Source organism: Anser anser, assembly GCF_964211835.1.
Source record: "Anser anser genome assembly, chromosome: Z".
In the NCBI taxonomy this organism is placed as follows: domain Eukaryota; kingdom Metazoa; phylum Chordata; class Aves; order Anseriformes; family Anatidae; genus Anser; species Anser anser.
In genome coordinates this window covers 50,428,756-50,455,128 of record NC_139723.1, presented here as the reverse complement: position 1 = coordinate 50,455,128, position 26,373 = coordinate 50,428,756, and the positions used below count along the sequence as shown (strand labels likewise).

Below are 26,373 nucleotides of genomic sequence, written 5' to 3'. Positions count from 1 at the left end.
TTACAAAGAGACAGACTTACCAAAGCAATACAGAGCTTGTAGCTCTAAATACACTTCTATCATACGTCACAACAGTTCTACTGTTGCTGTGCATCAGAAAAAAAATCATTAAAATCTCTAAATTAATGGAAAACAACAAAAATAATAAAAATTATACAGAACTACTTTCCCAGATTAATCTGTATTTCCATGAATAGATCGTAGGTAATAAATTTAAGTAAAATACAGTCTTGATCAGTGTTTTGACAGCCATAGTTTTTCTAGTTAAATTGCACGGAAAGGGACTTGGAGGTTAAAAAGCACAGAGAGCCATGTCTTGTTCCTTGTTTTGCTGAAGTAAGTCTAGAACAGATGTGAACACAAAAATTTAAAGTCAATATTTTTACTCACTTGACAATCCCGCTGTAGCGTTTTCATTAATGCGCTGTGAGTTTCAGAGTCAAAATACAACCCTTCATGCATGTCTTGCAAGAAATCCAAATCTTTGAATGTTGGGTTGGACTTCTCCCTCTCTTTTCTTGATGCTCTCCTTTTATATGTGGAGCCTTTCAAGTCGTATGTGAAATGCATTTTCAAGGCTCGTGGCAAAACATTGTTCATTACAACAATTCTAATATTAATGCCTCCTGACTGAACGCAGTACAGCCCGTAAAATTTGGGTAGGAGAGTCCTTGGATTCTGGTTCAGATTCTAGAACAGAAAGAGATATTGTTAAGTATGTTTATTTTAAAGAAACTTACATGCTTGAGAAAGTGATTTTTATGCCAAAGGACATTAACAAATAGCAAGAAAAAAGGGCATGTTTCCCTATTCAGTACAGTTCCTTTGACCAATTTATTTTCTTTGTGGGCCCAAATTTCAGAAAGCTAGTATAAACACAAGAAAGTAACTACTCTGAGTTGAAACTGAAAGAGAGGTCTATAATAGGTCAAATCTACTGTGAAGCCCAGAGCACCACATACCCAGGCTGTCTTTCCAGTGTGAAGGGTAAATAGAAGTCTTACAGGAAAAGAAATAGGATTCTGCTACCACCGTACACTGTTTCCTGCCAGGTGGTTCCAACCTAGTGTAAACTGCCACAATCATACTCCCTGACATGCACTGTCCTGAAAAATATGACTGAATCTCTGATTCCGCTTGTATGCCAGATTTCACTTTTCCACGTCCCATGAAAGCACATACTGGGCCAAACCTAAACATATCCCAAAGATTTAATTTATTATTCTGACCTGAACAACCTTTGCATTCCACCTGCTGGAAGAAGTTTGGGTCAAGTAAAGTTCTCATTGCTTTGACCTGGATTCTGAAAAACAGAAGCCCTGTCTCCATGCTTTTCACAATGAGGGTGAGTGCCAAATGACCAGGTTGTCTCCACATGAGTCTGAGGTCATAACAGAATCATGACTGACCATCAGAATAGAAGGTGTGAAATTACCCAAATTCCACAGCAAGTTAAAAAATAACTAGAAGGTGGCAAGAGAGATGAGAACAAAAAACCTTCCTTCTGAACACAACTACTCTCAGTTTTCGGCATGAAAACCAAGAAAGGGAAAAACTACTTCAGGTTGTGCATTATTACTAAAGTCAAAACATACAGCTACAGGAACAAAGTACTGTCATAGGAAACAATCTCAGTGATTAAGGTTTTACACTTTGGAAACCTCTGCATATGTTAACAGTGAGAATGAAGACCTCAGAAAAAAAAATAAGGTGGTCTTACATCTACTTGTAATAATGATCAATTCAAACTTATGCTGAGATGATTATTCTGATTATGAACAACAGAAGTACCTGCCATCTTTTTTCTTTTTGATGCTGTCAGTGCACTAATTTTTTTTAAACAAACACTGAATCCAATTTACATTACTGTAGTAATGATGATATTCCTCATTTTTAGTGCAAGTGAGAGGGTAACTTTTCAAGTGTTTACTTAAGAAAGCATAGAAAGAAAAGAAAATCAGGCCAACAGTAACAAGCCTAATACTTCAAAGTTCTGTGTACTGCCCAGAAGAATCTCTGTTTACATGTATGTTGAGTGGCCTTATTTTTAAAAAAAGAACATCTTAGTTACATTTATTTGGGATTTATGGTCTCCCTTTCTGATACCTGATGAACATAAACCAAGACAATCAACTTAGCATTAGCTCTCAAAAAAGCTCTACTTCAAAATTAAGTTCTGAACAACTTATAGTTTTAACATCACTGGTTTAATACATGAGAAATGGAAGCAGTCCAGAAACAAAAGTGAAACTGACCGGTCTAGTTTCTTTGCCCACTCTGAGTGAAATGCAGAGGGTAGACAAACACAAAATGGAGAAAAAAAGTTGAATTAGAAATTTAGGAAATCTTTGTTTAACACTAACTTATTAGAAAAGCAAAGTTTGGTATCAAGTCAGAAGATGATATTCTGCTTCATCTTGAATGCTAAAGAACAACTGTAATCTTAAATTTATTCTTGATTTATATCTATTCTTTCTATGGACGTGGGAGTACAAAGTCAAAAGGTAAAAAATGTCAAAAACATATGACAAATATGGATAAAGTTACTGAAAGATTTGAAGACATCAAATGAAACTGAATCTTTAGAAGTGTGAAATGAAACTGGAAAAATACAGGTAATGATTTATAAAGATAGGAAAAATGTCTTCAATTACTTACCATATAATAACCTGGCAAGAGCTTCTGAAGAAACTCAGCCTCTTTGTGTTGAACTGTTTTGATGATGAACTCGTCATCACTAGTTACAAAAAATAAGGACCCACTGGCACCTGGATTGGATAACTCAATTAAAGGCTCACTGCAGATTGAATACTGAAAGAAATAAAAAATGGTTTTCATTGCCAATGCATGCACTACTTATACACAAGCTTAATACAAAGAATTGCAGGTGCAAATAGACACGGGATAATTGGGGAGCTCTATCCTTTGGGCTTCAACTGCAACAAAACCACTGTACGGCAGGCTGGGTCACAGTAATCTGTCTGAGGACATGCTGCACAGCTGTGGAAGAAGCAGCTGTAAGCTAAGCATACAGTCCTTTTCCATGTCTCACTGCACCAGCTGAATTCTCACAGGAGTGAAGTGGGCGAGTGAGGTGGAAACAATCCATCCCCATACCATCAGCACTGCAAATGCAGAAGCCCTAAGATGACATTTTCTTTAAAACCGTTCACGTTTCACATCTGTTTATGACGCACATGTGGGAAGTACATTACAAAAAGCCACAGGAAGTACAGGTATTGAACTTCATGAAAATAGGCAAGTCCTCTTCTGTGCAGCTAGGGCTGACACCATTAGCATAACAATCTCAGTAAAACTGCCAATGTAGTTTTCTGATTAGTTGCCTGCTTGAAACAGGAAAACTAGATGTCAGCAAGTACAAAAAATTGCTTTTTGGAGGACCATTACTTTGGATGTTTAGACAGGCTCTCTCTTCCACAGGGAGACAGTAATATTTATGATCACATTACGGAGGAAAAAGTAACAGAGGACTGTTCTTTCCTAGTAGACCCAGACCTCACACAGAGGCTCATGTTCATTTATTAGACCTCCATTAATTCACACTTTATGTTCCATTCAAGCTAAGTGGCGAAGAGATATTTAGCTCCAAAACCATAGAAAAATCTGTTTATATTAAACTTGAGAGTTTATTTAAAATATAATAACATTAAACTTTGATTCACACAATCTTTTCCTCTGTTATATATCAGCAGCTTTACACACGGAGATTTAGCACACAGTCCAGTAATTTAAGATTTCAGTCTCTGAAAGAAACAAAATTACACAGGCCCTGAATTGTGAGCAATGTAAGCACCAGGTAATTATTCTGTGCAGAGCAGTACATCTTCTGTTCTTATCAGAACAAAAGGAGTAACTGTTTCAGTAACAAATACCTGGTTTATTGGGTCAGTGCCTGAGATGAGTTGAGCAATTCCATGGGAAAAAAACAACTTACCAACCAGTTTTGTTTGCTGAAAATGGCTTTCATTAAATTTAACCAGAATCTGTCCCATGATTTCAGAGAGTTGTGATAGCAAAGAAAATTGACCCACAAAAATGTAACAAGCATGTTTTTTTTTTTTTTTTTTTTAAACCTTTATCTAAGGAAGCACACTTTCTATCTACTCAAGTTACTACTTCATGCATTTTCTTACAGTGGCTCTGGCTCAGTCTTTTCCCACGCTTGGAATTTTTAAAACTTTTGCATGCTATAAAATTTTTGCCAGTTCCTCTCTCCGCTTCTGCGGTTCACAGTTCCAGTTCATAACAGAGATCTTCCCTATTCATCCTAGCATTGCAGGAGGAGTCTAAGGATAGAACAGCATTACTGGTCTATACTGCCACAAGCCTTCAGAGCGAAACAGCAGTTGCATAACAATCTCTGAGTTTTTCTTGCCAAAATATAAAAAGCTTCATTAACAACTTTCGTTGTTGCATGCATTTGAAACCAATTATCTTAAACATTAAAGCTCGACAACACAGTTTAGCATAAGCAAGAATTACTAACCTATAGTGTCTGCTGGTCATTTCATGGTTTAGTTCATTCCTATAAAATAAAAGTCTACGCACCAAACAAAGAGCCCACCTAATTTTGCAACTGGAATTGCTGGAGAGTAAATTAAATTAAAAATGAAAAGTAACAAAATCCCTCAAACCACAGCACTTAGGGACTTTATGATCAAAAAGTTCCTGTATAAAATGTCAGCACTACATAAGGTTTCCAATTCAAGGTGTCAATTTCATTCTGTAAGTTGTTCAAATGCATTGATTATTGCCATCCAGTCTGATTCTTACAATGCATTACAGCTCAACCTCTTTGCCAAAGGTAAAACTGTAAATCTCTGAGCTCTGTCATTCCAAATTAACCACGTAAACCTTCTTATACTTGTTGTAATTTATCCTCTCCCCTATTTAACTTTACTTTCTCTTCAGCCCCAGTTGGACAATCAGTTTGCACATTGTTACTGTAAAGTGTATTATTTTAGATACTGAAAGTGAATTGTGGTCACTGCATGACAGACAGATCCAGATTTCACTAAAACAAGTGGGACTGTTCAGGCAGGATCCTGACACGTGCTACTGGGAGCAATACTGTGGTCACAATCAATAGGGAAAAGGGTTCCAAACTAAAAATAGTTTTGTTTTATTATTTGATTTTTGATTTATGGCTTGGTTTTATGATTATAATGACTTCTCTGATCACATCTGCCTCTGGACCACAAAGGACTGCAACCTGCTCTGATTGCAGTATGATGCCCATTTAGTCAGAAACAAAGATGAATTCTAACTTGGTGTCAGAGCAAGTATAAATGTAACAGCAACCTGCATCAGTTACAACAACACTAAAATTCCAACTATATTTCAAAAAAAATACCTGTTTGTTGAAGGAAACATGCTTCTGTATTTTAAAGAAAAAAGGTGGCACTTAATATTGAAACTGCTTAACTCTTAACTCTCTAGAGTACTGCACTCAGCCTTCCCTTAACCTAGGTAGGAAAAGGGGAACATACAGCAACAGCACAAGTGTCCCAGACACATTGACCCAAATGCACTGTGCCGACACTGTGGTACAGAGAAATTTAAATCTCCCCTCTCACCAAAAATCAAAAATACTTCCTGAAGTTTCTTAACAGCTGCCCAAATTGAATGCCAGTTTGGAAATAAATAATAATTTTAAAATGCCCATCTACACTGTCTGCATGGAGACAGGAGGATAGATTCATTCAGCTTTTGACCACTGAAAAACATGCTTTCTCCATTTCTCTCTCTTCTGAGAAAGTTGCTCCTTTTCTTTGGAAACTTATCAAGGTGACAAGCTGTGCAGAGAGCAAAAGGATTCTAAAACAAGTTGGAAATTTCCATCAGGAATTACTTTTTTTGTAGCTAAGCAGAGTGGCACAAATTTCCATCAATAGCAAGTATGGTCTTCCTGTAATCTTTAATTTATGCTACTGCAAACAGTTCTTTAGATGTAATAGAAGTTGCAGGTGACAGTAGCTTTACTCTACTAAGTACAGTCTTTTCGAGCAGCTGGTAACACAGCCTGAATACTTGGTCTTTCTCCAGGTCCGTAAAAGAAAATAGAACATGTTACATAAAGACACCTTTATAAAACTCCAACCCAACATTTCCTAGCAACTAACATCTGTAATTCAAAGGAATGATCTGCTTTTACACATAAGTATTGCTCTGAGGGCTAGTAATACAAAATCCATACACGATGCTATAGAGTTAAAATCAGATGCCCACATTCAACCTAAATAAAAGCAAAAGCAGCTACATTTTGCTTTTATGTTCATTGTCCACAAAGGGAAAAAAAAAAAAAAGCTTATAATGTACTCAAACACACTGAAGTCAATGAAGTAATACGTTAAGTGGTATTTCAGCATCATTTAATACTTTTTTTTTAATGCATTTCTTTCAAATTCCTTTGGTTTAAAGAAACTCATTTATGATTAATACCAAAAAATATTTAAAAACACATTCTGAAGAAGTAAATAAAATAAAACAATAAAACTGATGCACAAAACTGCTAACTTGTACAGGGACTCTGATTTGCTGGGTGGACCAGCATGAGATAGACTGGACATGAGACAAACATCTAGAAAACAATCCAGCTGTTCCCTTTCACCATACCCTTTGAAAAGCAGAAATATAGGAGAAGCAATGTAAGTGGATCCTTGTCTCTGGCAGTGCACAATCTGGTTCCACCAACTAAAGCCTGCTCTTATGACAACAGCAAATACTTAATATTTTTCTCATGTAAGCAGCTGAACAGCAAGGAGGAATAAGTCTGCAAAGTATACCGATACTGGAAAAAAGAAAACACTAGACTATTTCTTTCTCAGGCCCCCATCCCACTTTTCTCAAGGTTAGATGGGAACGTTTGCAGACAAGCATGTATTTAACGGAGTAAATAAGTTAAATAACAGAAGAGCACTTGCACACAAGTATTGATTATAACTTCTCCAGAAACAATGACCTGAATGAACAGTAATACTCAAGTTACTTTAGTCAACTAACGAGGCTTTTTTTTTTTTCCAGGAACTTCTCAAAGACCAAGAATTAAGATTTTTGTAAATCTCTAAAAATATTCACTTATTAAACACTACACACACAAAATCTATACCCATTTATGCACCATTAAAGCATCCTCCTCTGTCAGTACAAAACAAGTATACATTATAATTATTCGTAACTCATTGAAAAACTACAAGCTCTTACCAAATAATCATCAGGCTTGATACCAAAAAGTTCTCTGAAATATCGGAAGGCAAGAGGTGCGTATGTCTTAAATCTGAAGTCAGGGTAATGATGAGCAGGGGTGAGATTGCTCCCTTCACTGAAAATGAAAATAAAACAAACCCAGTTATTATTGAGCAATTTTTAGCAACTTTCTGTAAATCTCGTCCTTAAATGTAAAGCTATCTCAATCATTGGCCTTGCTAGACAAGAGTCATGAACACAGACAAATGTGCATTTATGTATCACCACTCATCAATGTAATACAAATATCCGTGAGAGGCAAAGCATTGCCAGCAAATTCCTTTTTCTCTCCTTCAAGTCATTAGTCTTTTCACCATCATTTCCACATTCATAAAGACCATGTTTAAGCTACTGCTACAACTTCACACATCCATCCAGGGTAAGCCAGTCCAATAGCTTACTAACACAGAAAGGGTCACCCCATTTCATGTAAGGCCTTCCAAAAAGCTTGGAAGTTAACCCAGAAAAACATAACTTCACACTAGCTTGGTGACCTGAACTGGTTCACAGGGGAGTCAGATAGACAGATACTGAAAACACTAAAAATGCAAAACAGATGAAAATATACTAAAAAATGAGACAGTACAAAAGAATACTGAAGCACAACAAAGAGGACAACACTGCGTTGCCAGAGCAGTGCTAAGGAAGCAGGTCTACCTATCTTTTTTTGGTGCCAGCAAGCTTTGACTATTTATGAAACTCCATCCCCAGCATTAATTTCTTCTGCAGGTTAATTACAGTTATGGTACTTCTCTCTTCCTTGCTAATGCAATACAGGATTGGAAAGACATACTAGAATTGCTAACCTTAAAGTGTTTTTTCTGTTTGCCTGTGACATTGCATTTTTTTCCTGCCTCAGTCTAAACCACCACTAGCTTACATGCTCAGTTAAATAAGGACACAGGGTGTACACATTGTGGGGAATTCTGGAAAATGGTATGCAGTTATACACAAGATACAGATTCAAGCTAGAAGAGGCATAGAGAAAGACTACTGTGGTGACCAATCTGGCAGACAGTCTTTCTTAAAGGAGCACATGAGAAGAATGTAGCCCTCCTAGATCTTTTCCTTGTTTTACAAATACACTTTCACTGTGTGTTTAGGTTGCAGTTGTATGATTCTTGAGATGAACACTATGCTATTTAAGCTGAAGAACAAGGCAGGAAGATGTTGCCAGAAGGAAAAAATATATATATTAAAAACTGCCTGTTTTTATTTTAAATTTTAATTTAATTTTAAATTTTTATTTTAAATTTTAAAAAGGCTTTAAACAGAAGAATAATATTCTATACTATGATTTCAACACAAGCAAGAACAGCATTAAGACAAGGCTTGGTCAGTCTGCACAGGTTTATAAATAGTTGAGAATAAAATCCATAATACTGGACATGGTGGCCAAAACAAGCTCCTCTGACAACGCTTTATCCATTTCGTTTACCCTAATTAAATTATTCAGAGATGCAGTATGTACCTATATGCTTAGCAACAGGAATATACAAAGAATTCAAAGAAAAAAAAAAAGACTCCAGGAATTCACATAAATGTGAAGAGGAATGAACTCTCAGTAAATGTCCTACAAAGACTAACTTACGTATCATGAACTTACCATCAACATATCTAAAAGCTTTGGTTCTGTACAATCAATGGTTGTCCTATGAACTTGTCACCTACCAAATAACAATGTGATAACAGAAGCCTACCCCAACCCACTTAGCTGCCCCTGCGTGCATACCACCAAAATCCACCAGAACTGAACTGCTGCCAGCTAAAGGGTTTGAACTGGACGGGAAGCTTTCTCAGGCTCCAGAAATGCACTTTCTTTAGATTTTTGAATAGGAGACAGATAAAGGAACAAAACTGATTTCTGGCTGGAAATCACATGTCAAAAGATAGCCATGGCTGAGCAAAGATGCATACAAAGACAATATAATACCGGTATTTCTTTGATTGCAAAACCACATGGTTAAGAGCTGGCAAAGGCTGCCTAGTCCTAATGAACTCATTTGCACGTTTTATAGTCTAACATATAACAACTCTAAGGTATTAAAATAAAATCCATCTATATTTTATTGTTCTATGATATATTAAAAAAGAGAAATCAATAAGCTACTAGGCTAAATGTGGTATTTTTCCTTATAGTTAAGACTGGCTAATGATTTTTCTTACAAAGGCTTACTTTCAGTATGCCAGTCTTGCCTGACATGAAGCTTTGATTGACACTGAATTTTTCTGTAATATGGGGATGACAAAGGATAAATATATAGTTATATTGAGAACTTGGGGCCACATTTGTAAATGTATTAGATTGTTTTAAGATGCAGACAAGAAGAGAACAAAGTGTTCTTTGATGAAACATCACATCCTTGTCACAGAAGATTTATCATCTAAACTGTATAATGAACCTCCTGCCTTCTAGAACATACCTTTATAAATCTGCTTCCTGTAGCTATAACTTAACAGTGTCTTTTGTGTAAGTGCGGCAATAAATATATTACATGTCCTTGCTCTACTAGAACATGTCCGTCCCATCGTTGAAACTTCACTAGGGTAGGAATGAAGATAGGATGTTTTCTATGCTAATATCATGGGCCCAAGCCATTTCTTAAACACAGTATAAAGAAAAATGACGACTAGTCAAAAAAAAAAAAAAAGGTTCTTAATAGCTCCAGAGATGGACTGTAATGCATAGTACATGGAAATTTGTTCCAGAAAAGCTGGAAAACAGAGCAACTATTTTTGTACAGCACTGACACAAAGAACAATTCCACGTACCTAACAGCACATAAGCTTACTTTATTACAGATGTGGTAGTCATTTCACTAAGCAGATAAGTTCCTTTATTCTTTGTAAAATTATTACTAAAAAATTCTTTTTTATAAGGATCTGCAGGGTTTGTTATCATACGCTACAGTTTCTGCTGATCATATTGAATAATTTCAGTTTCTTTGCCTAATAGAATAGATTACAGGATGCCAATAGTAAGCTTGTCTCTGATGTAAGAAGCAAGCTTGACAAAAACGTAAGATTTCTTGGTTAGCTTTCTGGATGAATGTTGCTTTTAACAGAAAAAGCCCTCTGACTTCAAGTAGTTTCCTACAATAATGAAAACTTTTGAAATCCTTGTGCCTAGGTATGCCCTTGCTCTCACCTGGAAAGGACAGTTTCCAGTGACAGTTCCATACTGTTCTGTTCACTCTTGATGTAAATACATCTCTACCTTACTTTGACATGAAATTGTCCACAGTGTATCCTCTAACTACCCAAAAATCACTTGTAATAGATAAGGATGCTATGCACACTATTTGCAGGCAAAAGCAAGCCTCCAGGTAAGTGCATTAACTCAACCCACCGTAAAAATTGCAATAATAAAATAAGAAGATTCCTCTGTTTTCTCTCAAGAAATAAAATACACCTCCCACTCTATTAGTTCCCAAGATGATTTATTCTGTGCTTTCTGCTTGCATTTTGCTGGGGAATTCACTCATTCATTCATGTGCATTTCACTCTGGCTGGATTAAAGAATATGTGCAAAGTACTTTGTATTATAATTTCTAATCAGGCTAGGTAGTTCCCAGGGTATGGCTATGTCTGTATAGCACATCAAGAAGAGTACCTGAGATTTGCTGGAGAAAATCTAATCTACAAAATGGAGCTTTGGACATAAAAGAAATGCACTCCATAAAGAAAGGCGGCAATCATATAAATTTCCTCTCGTGTAGTTTAGAGCACACATCTACCAGGAAAAAGAAATGACTTTTAATACCAGCTTTGATTCCTGCAACCTTGAGGGAGTCTAGTCTCTGTACATGAGCTATGACAAATAACACAGGCTTTGGAAAGTTTATGAATCAATTGCAACTTATGAGGTAATTTAATAATCTTTCCTGAAGACCACACAAAAGTAGAAGACTGGTAGTTAGAACAAAAAGGAGAGATTCATTTTAACCTATGCAAGTCAGATTTTAATATCTAAAATAAAAAAAATTAACATTTTCTGGAAGGAAATAGGAGAGCTGGTCACCTGGGATATGGAGAAGGCTGAGGTACTCAATGATTGTTTTGCCTCGGTCTTCACCAACAAGAGCTCCAGCCACATGGCTGAGGCCCCAGAAGGCAAAGGCTGAGACTGGGAGAATGAAGAACCACCCTGTATAATAGATGATCAGGTTCAAGACCATTTAAGGCACATGAAGGCGCACAAGTCCATGGGACCTGATGAGATGCATTTGTGGGTCCTGAAGGCAGATGTAGTTGCTAAGCCATTCTCCATCATACTTGAGAAGTTGTGATAGTCCAGTGAAGTTCCCACTGACTGGAAGAATGGAAACATAACCCCTATTTTTAAAAAGGAAAAAAAAAGGGAGACCTGGGGAATTACAGGCCAGTTAGTTTCATCTCTGTGCCTGGCAAGATCACGGAGCAGATCCTCCTCGAAACTATGCTAAGGAACATGGAAAATAAGGAGATGATTGGTGACAGCCAACATGGCTTCACTAAGGGCAGATCGTGCCTGACGAATCCGGTGGCCTTCTGTGACAGGGTTACAGCATTGGTGGAGAGGGAAAGAGCAATTGACATCATCTACCTGGACTTCTGCAAAGCATTTGACACTGTCCCCCATGACATTCTTGTCTCTAAATTGGTGAGACATGGATTTCATGGATGGACCACTTGGTGGGTAAGGAATTGGCTGGATGGCTGCACTCTATGAGTTGTGGTCAATGTCCAAGTGCAGATCAGTAACGAGTGGTGTTCTTCAGGGGTCAGTATTGGGACTGGCACGGTTTAATGTCTTTGTCAGTGACATGGACAGGGGGATCAAGTGCACCCTCACCAAGTTTGCTGATGACACAAAGCTGTGTGGTGAAGAGGGAACGGATGCCATCCAGAGGGACCTGGACAGGCTTGTGTGAACCTCATAAAGTTCAACAAGGCCAAGTGCAAGGTCCTGCATCTGGGATGGGGCAATCCCAAGCACAAATACAGTCTGGGCAAAGAATGGATTGAGAGCAACCCTGAGGAGAAGGACTTGGGGATATTGGTGGATAAGCAGCTCAACATGGGCCAGCAATGTGCGCTTGCAGCCCAGAAAGCCAACTATATCACATCAAAAGCAGCGTGGCCAGCAGGGCGACGGAGATGATTCTCCCCCTCTGCTCTGCTTTTGTGAGACCCCACCTGGAGCACTGCATTTAGCTGTGGGGCCCCCAGCACAAGAAGGACATGGACCTGTTGGAGCGAGTCCAGGGGAGGCCACAAAGATGATCAAGGGGCTGGAGCACCTCTCCTGCAAGGACAGGCTGCGGGAGTTGGGGTTTTTCAGCCTGGAGAAAAGAAGGATCTGGGGAGACCTTATTGCAGACTTTAAGTATGTAAGAGGGAAGACGGGATGGGACTCTACCAGGGAGTGTAGTGACAGGACAAGGGGTAAGGGCTTTAAACTTAAAAAGGGTAGGTTTAAATTAGATGTAAGGAAGAAATTCTTCACTCGGTGGTGAGGCACTGGAACAGGTTGCCCAGAGAAGCTGTGGAACACCTCCAGGGATGGGGCATCAAGGCCAGGCTGGATGGGGCTTTAGGCAACCTGGTCTGGTTGGAGGTGTCCCTGCCCATGGCAGGGAGGTTGGAACTAAATGATCTTTAAGGTTCCTTCCAAACCCAAACAATTCCATGATTCTATGAAATACATATATTTTTAAACAACAGTATGTGCATCTTAACCTTTCCTCTAGTAAATGATGTGGGTTGATTTAAATGTAGGTGGTGCAATATCAAACTAAAAATGAACTAACACCAATTATGTTTTCAATGGCTAACCCTGTGGCTTGCAAAAATTCTGCTAAACACGACACCCACGTGTTCCTTGGCAGCTTTTCTTTTCTGTGGCCTCTCCCTGGTGGGAAGTGCTCATGAGATAGCACACTTATCTGAAGGTGCAGGGAAGATGAGCTGCATCTCTTGACAACAAGCATTCAGCAAAGAGCAGCGTTAATATTCTGTGATGTAGCTGTTTACAAAAGAAATAGTCATAGTATAGTTGTGGATCCACACATAACCCTTCTTGTATATAAAAAGGGTAAAGAGAAGGAACAAAAGAAGAGAAGAATATCAGTTCTTTCATGTGACAGTAACTTTTTTTTCAAATCTGAAAATCACAATAAAACGTCTAATATTAAATGCTCCCAGCATTAAAAACTGGCAAAGAGTATCCAATCTCAGTGCTACTGTTCTTGGAAAAAGCTGCTCATTTATAACCCATCAAAATGTGTTCAAGTGCTACTAACTGTATACAACAAATACATACTCATAGACCAGAGCTAATGTAGTTCAGGCACAGCTTTGGCATATTCATTTCCTACATACTATTTCAGGGAAACAATTGTTTCCCATATAGTAGAAATAGGTATTATGGCTACCTGTACAAATAGGTGTGTGTTTGCTTTTTTCACATTGTGGGATAAAGTCCAGTGGTAATATCCTTGCTTCTCACTGTATTTGCTATATTTTTGGTTACTATTTACTCTATGCTAAGCAGTCCCCTGCAAAGGCAGCTGTAAAGTAGACCTGTGAATTGCAAATAACTTCAAAACAAGTCAAGCCAGTGGTATCTGTGGAACAGCTGAATACACAGACATTTTCTTATGATGATGATATGACTATTTAACAAACAACTGGAGATGCATTTAATGCAAGGGATCTCAGAGTCCTTTAAGAATAGGTAAGTAGGTCTATAAGGTCATGTAACCACACAAGTATCCAGGATATCTCAGGTTTACCAAGAATTTGATACTAACAGAAGTGGGCAAGACCAGTAGTTCACAATGAATGTGGGTTTTGCTTTTGTTGCCACAGTATCACCGTCTCAAATACTATTTGTTTTGAAACAGGAAACTAACTGCTTCCTCCTATTTTTGCTGTCACTCTACTCACAAACCATGAAAAGCGTGTCGTAACTTGGGTCATCCTGCATATCTCTGTGACTGAAGCACTAAAAAAAGAGTATTTCTTTATAAAAGGTGGAAGGCAGCCTTCTTAGTTGTCTTGTGAAACTGCCCAATTGGAAACAGATACGCTCACATAAATCACACAACAACTAAGTGTTGATACGAACATTTGAATCTATTCACATGTAACTTTCAGAGTATTTTATGCTTCGTTAATTAAAGAGACACTGTTCGGCCCATCACAAAACCTATGATACCTGTTTGGTACAAAGACACTTCCAAGGCCAAGTGTCAGTTTTCCTCATTTTCACAAGAAAAAAACATACCAGAAGACAGAAGGTCTCTGAGGTAGGGTAAAACCCAGACTGCCTAAACATTGCCCAAGCTTTTACTTTTCTTAGTACTTCCCACTACTGATTTGGGCTGTCATTCAAATGCTACTGTACCACCGTACTAACCTTTGGATATTAAATAGCAGAAAGCACTGAATAATCTTTTCATTAGCATCAGAAGAGAGCAATTTGCAATTGAACCAGTTCCTCATACAGATGACTGTAGCTGCAGGGCACATTCAGGTCAACAACATGTAACAGACTTAATATTTTAATTAGAAACCACAGCAAGTGTTCATAACATACAGGGTCTAGATCCTGAAAATACAGCATATTAGTGAGGGAAGTGCACAAGACTGATTAACAGCTTGCTGCAAAAAGGTCAAAGACACAGCTGTGCTTAGTAGTGGCCTGTATCTGAAAAAACAAGAAGAGATGAAGCCTGAAACATACTGCTTTTTTCCAAATGCTCTGAATTTCTGAAGCTGCAGACTACTGACTAGCCAAAGTTGGCTGACAGTATGGAGTGGCTCGTCAAACCACTGCAGAAAATGTGCCTACCTATTAAGTGTCTGCTGGAATTGCTTAGCAAGCTGCCCACATTCCCAGCTCACAGGCAGCTGCACAGCCACATGGCGCAGCGACCAGCTTGAGCCACCACTGCCAGACACAGCTGGGCTGGTTAGCTTGGCACCAAGGCTTTCCAACCATGGCCACACTACTTGGAACTAGCTCCGAATTTAAATTAGATAGCTGTCAAAATACTGCCGTATCCACATTGCACAAATGATTGATTTGGGAACAAAATGTGACACCAAGAGATGAACTGGTTCCAGCAGAGGCCAGGGGCACTGAGCATAATGCAGGAAGACAAGAAAAAGCCCCACACAGCTGAAATATGGGACGGAGGAGGGAGAAGAGAGAGCAGGCAGGATGCACAGCTTTCCCACTGAATCCTCCAGCCATTGTTGCTGTAGATAAGCACCAGATAAGCAAATCCCTGTTATATTTTCAAAGCAGTGTTTAAAAGCAGTTTCCCCTGTGGTTTCAGCCTATGCAGGGAGTTAGGCTGAGACTTCAGATGTCGTATCTTCAGAATCAACTGGGTCACTGCAAACTGCATTTGTTTCTTTTTTTTTTTTAGCACAAAGGGCACATTTGCATAGTGCCATTTGAACTCAGTCTGGACCGTAGTTCTAAATACACCCTTTTATAGCAACCCCTATTAATACTTCACTTAACTCCCAAAAGCAACACAGTATAAACTCCCTATTAAAAAAAAGGAAAGTCACAAAAGGGAAAACGTGAAGCAAAAAGTACCAAAGGCACTTTCCCACCTCCACAGTTGCCACAATGTACAAATGAAAGCAAGCAACTTTGCAATTCAAATCCACTCACTCTGCTAAGATACCCATACTTCACTGAGAGTCACTTCCTGAAACAAACATCTAAATGAATCTGGGATAACCTATAACCCAATTAAACACAGTTACAAAGTAACTCTGAGCCAGGCATAACTTGCAATCTGTGGGTTAATCCCGATTTACAACAGCTCCCACAGTATGTAGTGCAATTATATTCGATTCTGAACTGACCATTTTTCCCTGCCTCTTTCCTCCCTCCTTCACTAACTGTGAACTGTGTTGAAAGTGTTTTCCTATGGTTACCAAAGCTGGGCTACAGACAGTACTGATGTTTACTTCGGGGTTGAGGGAGATGCAGAGACTATTTCTCTTTGGTCACTTATTGAGTTTATAAACAGCTGTTAGCTTGTTAGCTATTTTTCCCTAAAACAGCTCAGATGATATTGTTTTGCTCACTGGAACACAGCCTGCTGTTTCGCTGCATTTCTCATAGGTCAGGCCTATTTTATCACAGGCACTAAGACAATGTTCATGTTGCTGTTAAAACAGCAGGTGTGCCTGCAACTGTGCAAAACAACTGTTTTCTCACTTCTCTTTCCAAATCACACCTGCCAAATCTGGATGTCACTGGGGAATATCAGGTAATACCCTACCTGGAGTTGCAGCTAAATTATGTATACCCCAAGCAAGAGTAAAAATGTTGCTTCTTGCTTGGTTACTACTTTCAGCACCATGCTTGATGCACTGCCTTGACAGGTTCTCGTCCAGCTGCAGGTATTGGGCAAAAGGATTACTTCACCTCAGCTTGCTCTTGGATGCTCACCACCTTCCAACAGTAGTCAGCCCACTGCATCTGCTGATGTAACTAATTTGAACTTACGTCTTTCAACCCTGACCAGTCCAAGCCAAAAAAAAAGAACCCAGAGAGGACATGTAACCTTATCTTTTTACCTCCAACTATGGTAATGAAGCCAACTACAGATATGACTCAGGAATTATCCATATAATGCCACCGTTAAAGACTCAAAATGCCAGCACCCTTGGCCATCAGGAAAGAAGCCTGTATCATTACACGTAATACTAAGTTATTATGATTTATGCAAATTAATACCACCTTGGATCAAAAATGCTTTAGATGAATGTGCATGTTATGTGAAGACAAGAGAAAAACTTTAAATGTGAAATTTGTTTGTTAGTTTAAGAAATGAAGTGTCATGGTTGTTTTTAAGAGACTGCTATGGACAGCCAATTCTTAGTTTTAGAGAAAGTATTACCAGCTAGGGCTATGTGTAGAAAGGCTCTTTATTATAGACAAGATGAGTTACTATATTACGTACTCCTGCTTACTAGACAGCTATTCAAAACCAAGAAGTCAGACCACTTGCTGATCCAGCCATTTCTTTCATTCATATCATTTTCCTTCTTTTTTTTCATGTATCTGTCTAGAAAGGTGCTACTAAAGTTTTTATGATAAATTTCATGTTACTGCAAACAGGCTATTACTTCAGTCTTTGTTCTCTTTCTCAGCCACAAGGGATCACTCTTAGTTCTCCCTTAAAACCAGTACCAAACAAACAGGGAAATCTCTTTTCTGAGTGTACAAGCATGAAAGTTTCATAGGTGATTACAAACCATTTTATCTTACTTGGCTTTTGGAACAATGTTAAAAGAGATACAGATTAGACTTTTTTTTTTCCCAAAAAACTTGGCTATATAATAAAACAGTTTTATCATGTATATCTCATTGTGTTTCATGAACAACAAAGTCAGTATCACAGCCAAACAAACAACCACAGAATCCTGCACAGCTGTCACAGTTGCATAGTTTACAAATATGATGGCTCATTCCATTTTTCAGAACAAAGAATACACTTATTTACATGATATGCAAATTTCTCAGTTGAAATTTGGATTCTTTAACAAAGAAAAAGTTGAGGTTACAGTGTATGAAAACACATGCACACAGACAACATATCGATGTTTATCTAATCCCAAAGAGAAAGACTACGAAGTTGCATACAGACATTACAGTTAACAAGAAAACACAGGATATGGGATATCCTTGATTCCTACAAATGTAATGTAAATGCTTCTTTTCACATAAGAAATGCCCCTACTCCTTAAAAGATATCTCAGTTCAGAGGAAATCAGAAGTTGAAACTAGAAAATATACTTCAGCGGAGATCAACTTCAACCTACTACAATTACTTTGTTCATTGTCAGTTTAAGTTCCTGTTTAGTGACATTAATAATCTCTAAACATTATTAGGAACAGTTTATGAAGTAACATTCAAATTGCAAATGAACCAAACTTCAAAAAAAAAGATTTAAAATATTCCCAAATTCAGGAATTACTGCATAGATACCATCTCCTTAAAAAATAATGGACACTACTAGTACTTAGTAATTCTGCAAGTCCAGACAACACCAAATAGAATACATCCTCCTGGTTTTGAAACATATGTTTCCTATTTTCCTATATCTGCTTTATTTGTTCGTACCATATGTAACTTGGAAGTTACATGACACTGTACATCAGCTTCCAAACCCACCAAATGAAGATGACCTTGATTTCTCTTATCAGTGTAACTGTATTATTACAGATTCTGCATCATCATTGCTAAATGCAAGGCAGTAATGGTGCACAACTTGCAGTCTGCTACTAAGAGCCAAACCTAGTCATAGGCTAAAATCCTGGTTAGAATGCTATACTAAAGCTAACATCTTATGTTACTCTTAACCCTGTGGGACTGGAATTTGCATCAATTTTGATAACACCTCAACAAAATTGCAAGTACTATCCTCAGTTTTTAGAGCCCAAACTATGTTTGTGAATGCTGGACATAATACTTGCTTGTGTATAGATCCATCAATCACTTTCAACTGTAGTTAACAACTCATTTAGTTGAAAGTGTAACAATTATTTTCCTTCTCTAGATAAAACATGCCTCAACTCTTCAGTTGAAGTGTGATCTTCCCAGTTTTCTCCCTACATTCATTTTCAACGACAACATGAAGACAGGAGCATTTTCAAGTTCTCCTACCTCAAGCTTACTCCAACCCCATTTTGTCAGAATTGTAAACCAATCCTTATTTGAAATATTTAGGTAGAGTTTCATTATGAAATTCTGCAAGAAAGTAATTTGAATAGGCTTGTCCTTACCTGGGTAGGAAGACACTTTCCACTACGTAGAAGTCTTGCATAAGAACATCTCTGTCTGGTTTTGATGTAAGGTTTCCTACTGTGTATCCTATTCCCAGCTGGATAGCACCTTTAATAGCTGAGGATGCAGTCTGCATAGAAAGTAAGAATTCAAGCATCAGTTTGCTACAAACAGATTTCTGTTCTTCACCAGTAATATAATACACTAAACATGTAATCGTTATCACAATAACAATAATACTACATCACCTTTACCTCCTTGCCTTCAAGAGCAGAGAACTCTTATCCAGAGATTTTTTTTTTTCCAATTACAAGATTAAAAAGAAATACTATGCTGTAGCAAAAGCCACAAAAAACTACTCTCTGGTTGTACAGACTGAGAACTTTAAAACTGTCTAAAGAATGTAGACATCAGGTTCTAACTTGGACACTTCCAATATAATTAGACATCCAAACCCCTTCCGGAGTCTGAAACTGCATGCATCCTCTTCTGGAAAAAAAAAAGTTACAAATTCCATGGAAACGTACACACATGCCAATGTGTAAGTCATAATGCTGGCTGCTGTTCTACATACAAATTCTGGATACAAATTTATTTACTAAGTTCTGGTCAGCAGTCAGTACAAGAGGTGCACTGACTGGGGGGAATCCAGAGAGAAACCAAAGTGATGAGGAAAGAAAAATCTCTATAAAAATCTATGCACAGAGGATGAAAGACTTAAGTGACTTAGATTCAAATAACAAGGTTTGCAGGGGACAGAAGGGTTCAAATGGGCAGTGCCAGATTGTTTTAGACACTGTATATGCAAATTGAGCTCATCTCTGAAATTTTCTCATGCTGACTAGACAATCCTGCTTTGATGGATAAAAAAAAGTGGTAGAAGTGAGTCAAGATAAGAACTTGCCAAAGAAAGGAACTCTTAAGAAAATATGGAAAGAGTGGCTAAAGGAAATTCCTGGTGTTGTGGTTTAACCCGGCTGGCAGCTAAACACCACACAGCCGTTCGCTCACCCTCCCCCCTCCCTCTCTGGGATGGGGGGAGAGAAACGGGAAAGTGAAGCCTGTGAGTTGAGATAAAGACGGTTTATTAAGACAGGAAAATAATAATAACAATAATAATAATAATAGTGATAATGGTAATAGTATTAACAATAATAATGTGTAAGAAAACAAGTGATGCACAATGCAATTGCTCACCACCCGCTGACCGATGCCCAGCCTATTCCCGAGCAGCCGGCCCCCCCACCCCGGCCAGCCACCCCTATATATTGTTTAGCATGACGTCAGATGGTATGGAATACCCCTTTGGCCAGTTTGGGTCAGCTGTCCTGGGTCTGTCCCCTCCCAGCTCCTGCTGCACCCCCAGCCTGCTCGCTGGCAGGACAGAGCAAGAAGCCGAAAAGTCCTTGGCCTGGTGTAAACACTGCTCTGCAACAATTAAAACATCAGCATGTTATCAGCGCTCTTCTCATCCTAATCCAAAACATAGCACCCTACCAGCTACTATGAGCTACTTAACTCTGTCCTAACTGGAACCAGGACAGATATCCACCCCTTATTCCATACCATTTATGTCATGCTCAGGTTACACTCTGTCCAATACATTCTAATTAATCACCATTTTCATCTATGATATATAGCAATCATGGTAGTGATGACATACATTATTATATAATAATTAACATACTACAATTCAACTCATGGGCTATTCTCACCCAGTATCAAATCCCCTTGAGGTACACACCGGACCTCCCCATTCTTTTGCATTACCCACCAAGTGCATCCAGGTCCCTGAGCAAAAGCAATTCCACGAATAGGTTTGCCTTTTCCTGAGGCAGGAGTAGCCCAGACTGTTTTACCCAGCATGTTTCTTACGTGCACTACAGGAACTTTATCCCCTTCTACAGTGCGTAACAGGTTTGATTGGGCAGGTCCAGCTCGGTTGGCAGATCCCCTGGTATTGACTAACCAGGTGGCCTTTGCCAAATGTGTATCCCAATTTTTGAATGTCCCAGCACCCATTGCTTTCAGTGTAGTCTTCAACAGTCCATTGTATCGTTCAACTTTTCCAGAGGCTGGTGCATGATAGGGGATGTGATACACCCACTCAATACCATGTTCTTTGGCCCAAGTGTCTATAAGGTTGTTTCGGAAATGAGTCCCGTTGTCTGACTCAATTCTCTCTGGGGTGCCATGTCGCCATAAGACTTGCTTTTCAAGGCCCAGGATAGTGTTCCGGGCGGTGGCATGGGGCACAGGATATGTTTCCAGCCATCCGGTGGTTGCTTCCACCATTGTAAGTACGTGGCGCTTGCCGTTGCGGGTTTGAGGGAGTGTGATGTAATCAATCTGCCAGGCCTCTCCATATTTATATTTCAGCCATCGTCCTCCATACCAAAGAGGTTTTGACCGTTTGGCTTGCTTGATTGCAGCACATGTTTCACAGTCATGAATAACCTGTGCTATAGTGTCCATGGTCAGGTCCACCCCTCGATCACGAGCCCATCTGTAGGTTGCATCTCTACCTTGATGGCCTGAGGTGTCATGGGCCCATCGGGCTATAAATAATTCACCTTTATGTTGCCAGTCCAGGTCCACCTGAGCCACTTCAATCTTAGCAGCCTGATCCACCTGCTGGTTGTTTTGGTGTTCTTCAGTAGCCCGATTCTTGGGCACATGAGCATCTACATGGCGTACCTTTACAACCAGGTTCTCTACCCGGGCAGCAATATCTTGCCACAATGCCGCAGCCCAGATGGGCTTGCCCCTGCGCTGCCAGTTGTTCTGCTTCCATTGCTGTAACCACCCCCACAGGGCATTTGCTACCATCCATGAATCAGTATAGAGATAGAGAACTGGCCACTTTTCTCGTTCAGCAATATCTAAAGCCAGCTGAATGGCTTTTACTTCTGCAAACTGACTCGATTCACCTTCTCCCTCAGCAGCTTCTGCAACTCGTCGTGTAGGACTCCATACAGCAGCTTTCCATCTCCGATGCTTTCCCACAATACGACAGGACCCGTCAGTGAACAAGGCATATTTCTTCTCATTTTCCGGTAGCTTGTTGTACAGGGGTGAATGTCCAAAACACTGGAGGTGACCACTGCTCTAGAAACCTGCCCATATCCTCCCACACTCCCTGCCACTCGCAACTATCCCGCCTCAAGACAGATCTCCGGATGAGATTCCTAAGTAGTTGTTTAACCCTCCACAAAATCTGAAGCGCATTCAGGAGACATAACAACAAGAGCAGGCTGGTCTGAGTATCCCAAGGATATTCAACATCTCGGAGAACCACCGTAACTAACTCGGGGGATAAGAGGGTGGTGGTGAAGGAGAAAGGGAGAGTGAACAGGTAGGGAAACATGTCTTCCCCTGTCCCCTTCACAGATTGGCTCCCTAACGAAAACAGGCAATAGGTGTAATTGCTAATAGTTTCCGAGATATGGGTTCCAAAGTATAGAGTCGACGTCAGTGCTGAGTACAAATACCAGGTTAAAGTCGTGACCAGATATTTCATCATTTCATAAGCCATTGTTACACCGCACAGTACCATAACAATCTTAAACCAGGGCCCGGAAAGGATAAACAGTGCAACAGGGAGCACATACAGAAAGTAACGCACCATAAAACTCAATTTGGAATACAGGTACAGCAGACTGGAGATTAAGGCAATCAACATCGTGACTAGCAACTATTAAGCAGGTCCAATACTTATACCAATTTTAGTTTAACACACTCTGGTCAGATTTGTCGATATCTCAACCCTTCGGGCCCCACGTTGGGCGCCAAAAAGACTGTTGTGGTTTAACCCGGCTGGCAGCTAAACACCACACAGCCGTTCGCTCACCCTCCCCCCTCCCTCTCTGGGATGGGGGGAGAGAAACGGGAAAGTGAAGCCTGTGAGTTGAGATAAAGACGGTTTATTAAGACAGGAAAATAATAATAACAATAATAATAATAATAGTGATAATGGTAATAGTATTAACAATAATAATGTGTAAGAAAACAAGTGATGCACAATGCAATTGCTCACCACCCGCTGACCGATGCCCAGCCTATTCCCGAGCAGCCGGCCCCCCCACCCCGGCCAGCCACCCCTATATATTGTTTAGCATGACGTCAGATGGTATGGAATACCCCTTTGGCCAGTTTGGGTCAGCTGTCCTGGGTCTGTCCCCTCCCAGCTCCTGCTGCACCCCCAGCCTGCTCGCTGGCAGGACAGAGCAAGAAGCCGAAAAGTCCTTGGCCTGGTGTAAACACTGCTCTGCAACAATTAAAACATCAGCATGTTATCAGCGCTCTTCTCATCCTAATCCAAAACATAGCACCCTACCAGCTACTATGAGCTACTTAACTCTGTCCTAACTGGAACCAGGACACCTGGGAAGGCAAAGAAGGTTGTCAGGAAAGAAATATCTTCCCTTAGCATTGTATATTTTCTCTAATTTGAAGACACTATTTTGATGCCTGTTTTCAGGTTTTATCTCCCACTCACCAAACCAGAGATTGTATCAGCAAAGCAAAAAACACCAGAAGCTCCATGATCAGAACTATTGCAGCACTTGAACAAAAACATTTCAGAAATGAGTGGGAATTACATAAGAAAGAGTTAATGTATACAAAACTACTTTTGTTTTAGTTCTCAGAACAGCTTATGCCAGAGTCACTGCTTATTTTTAGAAAAGAAAAGATGGAGATGTGTAGTTCCTCATTAAGACTGCACACCAAGCAGAACTTGCACTTTTATAACAGTTCTGAACAGGCAATTTGGTGGGAACAAACAATGCCACCATTCTTAGACTGATACTTTGACTAGTAAAAAGATTTGGCTTGTGTTGTAAGAAGATTCACATTTTTCCTTCCTAAAAAGGCCTCTATTCATGAATGATTAATGACCAACAAAAGCAGTAATTACGTAACTTTGATCAAACCAATACACATACAAAAAGAGTTTGTGCTTCATAGCTGGACCCCCATCCTGTTCACTGCCACAGTGCGGGACTATGTCTGAAAACACAACATAGATAACCCAGTGCTCTATTTTACTGATGAGACAGGACATTCAAAAAAACAAACAAACAAAAAGGCAGGTAACCCGGTAATGTGATTCCAAGAGGACAGAACTGGATAACCATTCTGGCACATAAAAAAATTCTGTAGGATTTCTGCAAAAAAATTTCTGCAAAAAAAAGACCTTATCTACAAGGTTATTTTCTTGGGAATTTTCACTCCTATTCAGGGGTGACATTAGTAATCACCCATAATCACAGCACTGGGTTTAACAGAAAATCAATGTTATTAATTATTCAGGATATTTTAAAAACTGTTTTCAAACAAATTGATAGCAGTTACAGCATGCTGAAGGCAATTGCTGACCCAGGTCAAGTGCTTATGAACTACTGTCATGAGTTAACAACCCTCATAAAGGCTGGTCAACCAAGACTCTTACAAAAGGCTATTTTTTGTTTTCACAAGCCTTAAAATGAAAACAAAACAAATCCTGAAATTTCTCTCAATACAAATGCTTGTTTTGGTCTATTGTTTATTATTATTATTATTTTGTGGTTAAGAATGGAATCCAAGGAGGAGAAAAAGAACTGCTCCTCAGGCCTTAGGGGAAATGTTCTCGATTAATCCATTTCACTCCTTATATATATATATATAGGTAGACACTGACTTCCTATATATATATATATATATAGGAAGTCAATGTCTACCAATGCAAATGGCAAATATCCACTCTCAGCATTCATTTTTCCTTACTCAGGCACCTCTTCCAATGCCTATGAAAGCAGCGAAGTCTAGTTTCAAACCCAAAACCCTCATATCTTTCAATTCCTCTTAAATACTCCCTACTGTAGAGAAAGCAGTAAAGTTTAGCAATCTTCTGTGCCAAGAATTCTCCCTTGTAGAGACTGAAAAATATATATATATATATATATATTTTATACTGGTCTCACGCAGATGTTCACAAAATTGCCTTGGGCTCATGTATCAGCTGTAACTGTGCAGCAACTCTTGGATCATTTACCATGTTATCATCACCTTCTGAAGCTCTAAGAAACCAAAGAATGAGAATAATCAGGAAGATGAACAACTTCAGTTCATGAATTAAATAAGCTGGAACTAACTGGATTCGTAGCAAATAATGTATGCCCTGACAACTATCTTTGCTACCCAAAGTGGCATAACAAAACAAATGCCTATCATCCTCCTTTTACTGATTAGGGTATTACTACCTACTGCACAGGTGCACTCAATGTTGGGTTTTGTACTGACAATGAGAAAGAAACCCATAAAAATATTGCCAGTTTCAAACTAGACTATCTTCTACTGACCCTAATACTGCAAATCCTAACATGTCAGGCCTGAATTTGTCCACCTCTGAAACATTAACAGCATAAACTTGAATGGGCATAAGCACATTCTCATTTTTCTCAGATCCTAAGTGTTATTGACTTATAACAATACCTACTTCTAATGCTACTGTTGAAAAAGAGATTTGCTGTCCACTCTCCAGCCCACAAAACATATGCATGCTACCCATCACACCGTGCCAACAACAACATCTATGTGGCCAGACAACAAGTTACAAAAGGGCTGATACAACAGCAAGTTTTCAGCAGGATCAGTTCCCTGATTCACATAAACAGTTATGTCAGCTGCCTAGCTGAATGCAAGTATCACACTCTCACAGCCTAAAGCAAATTTATGCTATTTAAGGTTGTCCTTCTACTGGCTGAGGGAGTGTAAGTGAAATCTGAACTAGCAAAAAGCCTACCTCTTCAAAATTAACATGTCATCACTTCGTGAATACATCCTAATAGACACTGAATGGCACGCTAGCTCAGTGCTTTGTGTCATATGGCAATCACATTCTTGACTTGGTAGTGGGACCCCTGGGCTTCTTTTCAATCCACAATCAGCATCGGGTATAGTTTCTCCCCAGCCTAGGTTTTCAACAAAAGTTATTTCAGGAGAGAAAATGTTTTCGCATAAATTCAGGTTAAATGTAGATACTAAGACATAAGGCATGCAAGTATATCAGTAAGGATAACTATAATTCCTGCTGCCACAGAAACTGAGAAATTGCCCATTTCCTGTACTTCTGCCCTTACCTCCTCCACCTCTCTCTCCAGAATGCCAGTGATTTAAAGCAGGTAGGGACAGTTCTCTTCCACCTGCCACCAATCGCCTGTTAAGTGGGAACAGTTCAGCAAAGGAGAAAGAGATACATTTCAGGAAGCGGTACAATGGTGATAGAGTGCTCCAGGATCCTCCCATGCAGAATTCACCAGTC

General features: G+C 39.3%; 1 protein-coding gene across 5 annotated transcripts in view; it reads right to left on the bottom strand.

Moving 5' to 3' along the window:
• Nucleotides 1–26,373, bottom strand: part of PIP5K1B (phosphatidylinositol-4-phosphate 5-kinase type 1 beta) — a 112,975-nt gene that overhangs the window by 38,731 nt on the left and 47,871 nt on the right. For all 5 annotated transcript variants that reach the window (XM_083817088.1, XM_083817090.1, XM_083817087.1 and 2 more), the window contains 4 exons: nucleotides 19,070–19,200; nucleotides 7,225–7,342; nucleotides 2,659–2,811; nucleotides 391–690 (listed from right to left, as the gene is read on the bottom strand). In XM_083817088.1, the coding sequence (XP_083673214.1) occupies nucleotides 391–690; nucleotides 2,659–2,811; nucleotides 7,225–7,342; nucleotides 19,070–19,200 (702 nt within the window). The remainder of the gene's footprint in view (nucleotides 1–390; nucleotides 691–2,658; nucleotides 2,812–7,224; nucleotides 7,343–19,069; nucleotides 19,201–26,373) is intronic.